Raw genomic sequence first — 9,038 nt, forward strand, 5'->3', positions numbered from 1 at the left:
GTTTAATGTTTATCTTCTCCAAGGTATATTAGATTTCTCCTGATACTAAGCTTTGTTTGGAACAATAAAATGATCTGATGGGTTTCAAGGGAGAGAGAGAGAGCAAGAGAGAGAGAGAGAGAGAGAGAGAGAGAGAGAGAGAGAGAGAGAGAGAGAGAGAGAGAGAGAGAGAGAGAGAGATCCAAGTACTGACAAGTCCAGGCAAGTCCTGTCCTCAGAAGCTGCCCTGCCACCTGGCCTGAGGCAAGGACAATGGGTCAGCAGCAGTTTCCAGACTTCCTGAGCTACTTCCTCACTAACAATTCTCAGACCTTGCCAGCAAGTTTCCAGCCCCCATGACCTGGTAGGGGAATGTTCCTAGAGATGGAGTAAGGTAAAGGTCACCTACCCCAGAATTCCCTAAAGTGCTTTAAATCAGCCTTGTGAGCTCACTTGATTGTCTCTCTGTCTTGATAATGAGAGAGCTTAACATGCTGGAGTTCTGCAGAATAAAACACTCTTTTCAATTACATAATATTTGAGTCGGGTATCATTCTTTGATGAATCATGGACCCTTACAAATCTATAGCCCATTGGAATAAGCACACAGAATAAGCATGTTGTAAAATAGCAAGACAAAGGATAGGATTGTTTCTATCAAATGAAATCTGCCAGTGAGAATTTACTCTATGTACTCAGAGATTGAGGGGGGAACAATTCTTTAAAAAGTAGCATGTATTCAGTTCTGGCTAATGCCCCCAAAATAACCAGCCTTGAACAGAAGTAGCTTACTATTAGATCAGGATTAATGAAGGCAACATGAAATTAAAAGAAAAACGAGCCAGCCGTGTTGACTCATGTCTTCAATCTCTCTTTTTTTTGTTGTTTTTTGTTTTTTTTTTTTTTGAGACAGGGTTTCTCTGTAGCCCTGGCTGTCCTGGAACTCACTTTGTAGACCAGGCTGCCCTCAACTCAGAAATCCGCCTGCCCCTGCCTCCCAAGTGCTGGGATTAAAGATGTGTGCCACCATGCCTGGCTCATGTCTTCAATCTCAATACTCAAGAGGCAGAGTTCTGCAGGCAGTTTGAGGCCAACCTGTTCTACAGAGGAAGTTCCAGGAAAGCCAGGGCTACACCCTGTCTTGTCTACAACAATAACAAACCAACCAACCAACCAACCAACCCAGGAGGAGACTGACCTTTGCACACGCCTTTAATCCCAGCACTTGGAAGGCAGAGGTAGGTGGATTTCTGAGTTCAAGGCCAGCCTGGTCTACAAAGTGAGTTCCAGGACAGCCAGGGCTATACAGAGAAACCCTGTCTCTAAAAACCAGGAAAAAAAAAAAAAAAGCAAAGCAAAGCAAAGCAAAGCAAAGAAAAAAGAAGGGCACCCATCTACCCAGGGGTGTGGAGACTTTAGATTATGATTTTTGTAATTCTCAATATAAATAGTGTATTTGAGGGACACAGTAAAGGGAATTTTTCAGGGTGGAAGATTCCATCTATAGACTGTTTTCTTGCAGTCTCAAAGTTGTGAATGCCAATGGAGGCTTATATGTTGACCTGCTTCCCAGGAGCTTCCCAGATCCTAATCTTCTATAGAAGGAATTAGTGTGTCAACTTTCCTATCCATAGTTTCTCATCTACCTTGAGGATTTTGAGTTATTAGACCTTTACTCCATAATCTGTTGAGTTAAAAAGCCTGTCTACTGAGGTGCCTTATCATTGATATTTTTGTTTGGTCCCTAAGTCTTTAGGCCCACCTTTTTTTTTATTCCTTTGTTTTTGCATAGGTTTAGCTAAAATAAGGAGCTTGAGAAACCATTTGTTCACTTTTAAAGAAGCTGTGCTATCAAAAAAAAAAAAACCCTTTAAGATATTTCTATTTATACATACATTTATTTATTAAGCATATTTAATAGCACACATATAAGTTGCTATCATCCAAAGGGAGGACAATTGTACAATAGGAGAAAGTTGTCCTGAAGTAGAAGTGATCATCTTTTAGAGTTAATTTACAGCCTGAAGCAATAGGGACCGTGTTGTAGAACTAGAATTGGAATAAGGCTCAAGGAGATGACATTTTGAGCAGAATTGTATAGCTATGCATGCATTGACTTTAAAAGCAGATTTAAAATTTAAACACATGTTCATTGTTCAAAGAAAGATTTAGGACTATTAGTCACCATCTCTGCTTATTTTATCTGTATTATCACATTGATTAAATGCATTTTGTCTCTTATCCCTCACCCCTTTTCTTAAAATTTTGTTTTAATATTAATAAAATGAAGTTGGGTCAAGTTAACAACTTTATATGAGTACTTACTTATTACAAGTTAACTTGGTACTAAGTACATTTTATAAAAAAACAATTCCACATAGATAGGCAGTCTGTATATAACTAATCATATAAAAGATATATTTTAATAAACTAAGATTTTGAGTGTTTTGCTTATCTGTATTATGATTTTTGTAATCCTCATTGTGAAAGGTATATTTGAGAAACACAATAAAGAAACAGAAATGTCTGTTCTGTGCTTCTGAAAAATAAAAAATTACTGATCTCTGGTAGAAACATGAACTTTTCACCACGGAGCCCAACCCCTCCCTTCTGAGAGCAGTTCCCAAAATATTCTTTTTTTTTTTAATATTTTTATTACATATTTTCCTCAATTACATTTCCAATGCTATCCCAAAAGTCCCCCATAGCGCCCCCCGCCAAAATATTCTTAAGAAAAACATTTACTGGAATAACCACAGAATGTTCCAACAAGCCAGGGACATTGCCAAATGTAGGGCAAGACCCCCTGGGTTCCTGGAACAACCACAGAATGTTCCAACGGGCCAGGGACATTGCCAAATATAGGACATGACCCCTCGGTTAAGCAAACTTGTGATTGTCAAAGTTCCCCTATTTCCTCCCCATTCCCCCTCCCAGTTTGTGGTTTTTGCCTTTAAAAGCTTGTAAAAAATTTGAGTCGGGGTCGATTCTCCTCTACACCGTGCCTGGTGTATGAGTTTCGGCCCCAGCGCGCTGGTCTATATTCTTGCTTGTGTGGCTTTAATAAATCTGCCTCTTTTATTTTTAAAATCGGTCTCTGAGTCCTTGTGGGTGAGTGTGACAGTCCCGAGGCTTGAGTGAGGGTCTCCCTTCGGGGGGGGGGGGTCTTTCAAAAAGGGGCTCGTCCGGGATCTGCGCGACCACCCAGAGGTCCGAGGCCCACTTCGAGGTAAGATTCTTTGTCTTGTCTTAGTCTACTATCGGTGTTCTGTCTGAGAATCTGGAGCGATCGCAGTTTCGGTTTTGCGGACGCTCATTGAGACCGCGCTCCGAGGGGGACCGCGGGGTGGATAAAAATAGACGTATCTAGGTGTCCACTGTCCGTTCACCCTGCGAGACGTCCCAGGAGGACAGGGGGAGGACCAGGGACGCCTGGTGGACCCCCACGGGAACAGTCAGGAGGCAGTTCTTCTCCTTGACGATCGGTGTCAGCGACCTCCTCCAAGGCCGTCTGACTCTCTTCAGTTTTTCTGGTCCACTCCAGGTCGGAGACAATTTTGGTTTCTCTTTTCTTTGTTGTTCGTGTCCATGTCTATTGTGTGCATTATCGAGCTAAGAATGGGCCAGACAGTGGCCACCCCACTGTCTTTAACTCTTGATCATTGGAAAGAAATTAAAACTAGGGCTCATAATCTGTCAGCGGAGGTCCGAAAGAGACCTTGGCAGACCTTCTGCACCTCTGAGTGGCCAACTTTCGGTGTTGGCTGGCCATCCGAGGGAACCTTTAATCTTTCTCTCATTTTTGCAGTCAGACAGCGTGTTTTCCAGGAACAAACTGGCCATCCCGACCAGGTGCCATACATCGTTGTCTGGCAGGATCTAGCCCAGTTCCCTCCTCCTTGGGTAAAACCCTGGGTCTCTGGGTTCCCTAAGACTACGGTTGCGGTTGCTCAAGAGTCCAAAACTCCTCGACAGGAACCGTCAGCCCCTCCCAAGATCTATCCAGAGGTAGAAGACCTCATGTGGGGTGATGCCCTACCTCCCCCTTACCCCTACCCCAGCCCTTGCCACCAGCCCCCGAGGCGCCTGAGCCTGCGGTCCCCCCTCAACCTTCTCCTGAAGGAGGTGAGGCAACTGGACCAGCGGCGGGGACCCGAAGCAGGCGAGGCCGCAGCCCTGAGGGGGCAACGGGACCCGACTCCACCGTAGCCCTCCCACTCCGAAGTTATGTAGGCGGTCCACCTCCGGGCCCAAATGACCTCGTTCCCCTCCAATATTGGCCATTTTCCTCAGCAGATCTTTACAATTGGAAAACTAACCATCCCTCCTTTTCAGAAAATCCTACAGGTTTAACAGGACTCCTTGAGTCCCTCATGTTCTCCCACCAACCCACGTGGGATGATTGCCAGCAGCTTCTGCAGGTCCTTTTCACCACAGAGGAAAGGGAGAGAATCCTGTTAGAGGCCCGCAAAAATGTTCTTGGACAGGATGGGACTCCCACCGGTCTCCCCAACCTCATAGATGCAGCTTTTCCACTGACTCGCCCTGATTGGGATTACAACACAGCAGAAGGTAGGGACCGTCTCCTGGTCTATCGCCGGACTCTAGTGGCGGGTCTCAAAGGAGCCACTCGATGGCCCACCAATTTGGCTAAGGTAAGAGAAGTCCTGCAGGGACCAATGGAGCCACCCTCTGTCTTTTTAGAACGCCTCATGGAGGCATACCGGAGATATACTNNGTTTGACCCTTCCTCGGAAGGACAGCAGGCGGCTGTAGCAATAACTTTTATTGGTCAATCGGCCCCTGACATTAAAAAGAAACTGCAGAGGCTAGAGGGACTCCAGGACTATACTCTGCAGGACTTAGTAAAAGAGGCAGAAAAAGTGTATCACAAAAGGGAGACAGAGGAAGAGAAACAAGATAGAGAAAAGAGAGAAGTAGAAGAAAGAGAACCGGCGTGACCGCCGACAAGAAAAAAACTTAGCCAGAATTCTGGCCGCAGTGGTAGGTAATAAAAAGTCAGGAACTGGACAGTCAGGGTAGCTGGGCAACAGGGCCAAAAGACCGCCGGGAGAAAAAAGATTCCCACTTGAAAGGGACCAATGTGCCTATTGCAAAGAGAAGGGACATTGGGCTAAAGATTGCCCCAAGAAAAAGACGAAAGAACTAAAGGCACTGAGCCTAGAAGAAGACTAGGGGAGTCGAGGCCCGGTCCCCCTCCCTGAGCCTAGGGTAACCCTTTCAGTGGAGGGGACTCCTATCAACTTTTTAATAGACACCGGAGCGGAACATTCAGTCTTAACCAAACCACTGGGAAAATTAAAAGATAAAAAGACCATGGTACTAGGAGCCACTGGTAGCAAATATTACCCCTGGACTACCAAGCGCGTTCTAGAAATTGGAAAAAGCCAAGTGACTCATTCTTTCCTGGTGATTCCTGAGTGCCCTGCTCCCCTCTTGGGACGGGACTTACTGACTAAACTTAAGGCTCAAGTACAGTTTACCCCCAAGGGGCCAGAAGTTACTTGGGGAGAGACACCGGTAGCTTGTCTGGTTCTAAATCTAGAAGAAGAGTATCGCCTCCATGAACAAGATCATAAGCAATTATTGCCAACCCCCGAATGGTTGTCTGAGTTTCCTGATGTGTGGGCTGAACAAGCAGGGATGGGACTAGCCAGGCAAGTACCCCCGATTGTGGTAGAATTAAAAGCAGGTGCCTCCCCCATATCCATAAAACAATATCCTATGAGCAAGGGGGCAAAAGAGGGCATCCGACCACACATTCAGAGACTCCTAAACCAAGGAATCTTGGTACCTTGTCAATCTCCATGGAACACCCCTCTCTTGCCAGTACAAAAGCCTGGGACTAATGACTATCGACCAGTACAGGATCTGAGAGAGGTCAATAAAAGAGTACAGGACATACACCCAACTGTTCCAAACCCTTACAACTTACTAAGTTCTCTCCCGCCGGATCGAGCTTGGTACACTGTCTTAGATTTAAAAGATGCTTTCTTCTGCCTCCAGTTACACCCTAATAGCCAAGCCCTGTTTGCCTTCGAATGGAGAGACCCAGAAAGAGGATATACAGGCCAACTAACCTGGACTAGACTGCCTCAGGGGTTCAAGAACTCCCCTACTCTCTTTGATGAAGCACTCCACCGCGACCTTGCACCTTTCAGGGCAAAGAACCCTCAGATTTCTCTTTTACAGTATGTAGATGACATACTGGTCACAGCCTCTACTCAGGAACTGTGCCTTGATGGAACCAAGAAGCTCCTGAACGAACTGGGTGAGTTGGGGTATCGGGTATCGGCCAAGAAGGCCCAGCTATGTCGCACCGAAGTAACCTACCTAGGGTACACTCTGCGAGAAGGAAAGCGGTGGCTTACTGAGGCCCGAAAAAAGACTGTGATGCTGATCCCGACCCCCACCACCCCGCGCCAAGTACGTGAGTTTCTGGGAACGGCGGGCTTTTGTAGACTCTGGATACCGGGGTTCGCAACACTGGCGGCCCCTCTGTATCCGCTTACTAAGGAAAAAGTTCCTTTCACATGGACTGAAGAACATCAAGAGGCCTTTGACAGTATAAAGACAGCCCTGCTTAAAGCCCCCGCTCTGGCTTTGCCGGACTTAACCAAGCCTTTCACTCTGTATGTTGATGAGCGGGCTGGAGTGGCCCACGGGGTCTTAACTCAGACTCTGGGACCATGGAAATGACCTGTAGCTTATCTGTCTAAAAAACTAGACCCAGTCGCCAGCGGTTGGCCTTCCTGCCTAAAAGCCATCGCAGCAGTAGCCCTGCTTGTCAAAGATGCTGATAAACTCACCATGGGCCAACAAGTGACTGTAACTGCCCCCCACGCCCTAGAAAGCATTATAAGGCAGCCTCCTGACAGATGGATGACTAATGCCCGGATGACCCATTACCAGAGCCTGTTGCTAAATGACCGAGTGACCTTTGCCCCACCGGCCATTCTTAACCCTGCCACCCTTCTCCCTTTGACGGATAACTCTACCCCTGCACACCACTGTGCTGACATCCTGGCCGAAGAAACTGGAACGAGAAAGGACCTGACTGACCAACCTTGGCCAGGGGTGCCTAATTGGTACACAGACGGTAGTAGTTTTGTGGTCGAAGGAAAAAGAAGAGCGGGGGCGGCAGTGGTAGACCACAAACAGGTACTCTGGGCAAGTGGTCTTCCAGAAGGGACGTCAGCTCAGAGGGCAGAACTCCTGGCGTTAATCCAGGCCCTGCGGCTGGCAGAAGGTAAGGCCGTCAACATCTATACTGATAGCCGATATGCTTTCGCCACAGCACACATTCATGGAGCCATCTACAGGCAAAGGGGGCTGCTCACTTCCGCGGGCAAAGATATAAAAAACAAAGAAGAAATTCTTGCCCTCCTAGAGGCTATACATCTGCCTAGGAAAGTGGCTATTATCCACTGCCTGGGCCATCAGAAGGGACAAGACCCCATAACCAAAGGAAACCAGAGGGCTGATATGGCAGCTAAACAAGCAGCCCAGGGAGTAAGAGTCATGGTAGAACAAAAAAAATCACTACCAGACCCCTCCCCTCCTATTAGTCCTAATTATACTTATTCTGGTGAAGATTTTAAAATCTTAGAGACTATGGTTTGCCGCAAGCAGGCTCAAGAGTTTCACTTCCAGGGACTAGCACAAACAACAGATGGGCGTATCATCCTGCCCACAGAAGAGGGAACAAAGTACGTACAGAAGTTACATCAACTGACCCATTTAGGGCCTGACAAACTGTCACAATTGATCAAAACTTCTAATTATTATATCTTAAAGCTAAAATCTGTAGTCAAAAAAGTAACTGAAGCCTGCACAGCCTGTGCCCTCACTAATGCAACCCGGCCTTACGTCGAACAAGGAAAACGCCAGCGGGGGGACCGACCGGGAGTCTACTGGGAAGTAGACTTTACTGAAATTAAATCAGGACTGTATGGTAACAAATATATATTAGTATTCATAGATACCTTCTCTGGGTGGGTAAAAGCCTTCCCCACTAAAGTTGAGACCGCTCAGGTGGTGGCCGTGGTTCGGAATCCCTAGGGTAATTGGTTCAGACAATGGGCCCGCATTCATTGCCCAGGTAAGTCAGGGACTGGCCTCACACCTGGGGACTGATTGGAAACTACATTGTGCATATAGACCCCAGAGTTCAGGACAGGTACAAAGAATGAATAGGACCCTAAAAGAGACCTTGACTAAATTGTCCATTGAGACCGGTGGTAAAGACTGGGAGACCCTCCTTCCCTTTGCGCTCCTTCGAGTCCGGAACACACCTGGACATTTCAGACTCACACCTTATGAAATCTTATATGGGGGACCGCCCCCCTTGACCAGGTCTGATGGGATATTAGATCCCAACATTGACCCTTCCTTACCTTCTACTTTGTTTGCTCACCTAAAGGCCCTAGAGGTTGTCAGAACCCAGATTTGGGACCAGATCAAAGAGACCTACGCTCCAGGGGACACCACAGTACCCCACAAGTTCCAGATCGGAGACTCAGTCCTTGTCAGACGACACCGTGCTGGTACACTTGAGCCCCGGTGGAAAGGACCCTTTCTGGTGTTACTGACGACCCCCACAGCAGTAAAAGTAGATGGAATCGCCGCTTAGATCCATGCCTCCCACGTCAAGAAAGCCGCCAGTCAAGATAAAGAAAACCAACAAGATGATTAGATGGTGGCTACTACTGATAATCCTCTTAAGCTACGCCTGCTGCGCAGAGATGGCCCTCCCAAATCCTAATCCTCACACTCCATTTCACCAAACTTGGGAGGTGCATAATGAAAAAGATGACATTGTATGGTCAATTACTGACACACATCCCCTCTGGACTTGGTGGCCTGATCTCACACCTGACATCTGTAAGTTAGCAGCTGGATCTCCCACTTGGGACCTCCCAGATCACACCGACCGTAATAGCTCACCCCCTGAAAAAAATTGTGTCCCGAGTGGAATCGGGAGCTCCTATGGCTGTTCAGCGCAGTTCTACCGTGCTAACCTTAGGGCGGCAGATTTC

General features: G+C 47.0%; 1 protein-coding gene across 1 annotated transcript; it reads left to right on the forward strand.

The window, feature by feature from the left end:
* The first annotated feature begins 3,597 nt into the window (after positions 1-3,597).
* On the forward strand, positions 3,598-8,695 carry LOC110295840. Its single transcript, XM_021164208.1, is given in 5 exon segments — positions 3,598-4,030; positions 4,033-4,930; positions 4,932-7,524; positions 7,612-8,039; positions 8,041-8,695. Coding segments are annotated over 5 exon segments (5,007 nt in total).
* Positions 8,696-9,038: the final 343 nt, after the last annotated feature.

This window comes from Mus caroli, chromosome 6 (assembly GCF_900094665.2).
Source record: "Mus caroli chromosome 6, CAROLI_EIJ_v1.1, whole genome shotgun sequence".
In the NCBI taxonomy this organism is placed as follows: Eukaryota; Metazoa; Chordata; class Mammalia; order Rodentia; family Muridae; genus Mus; species Mus caroli.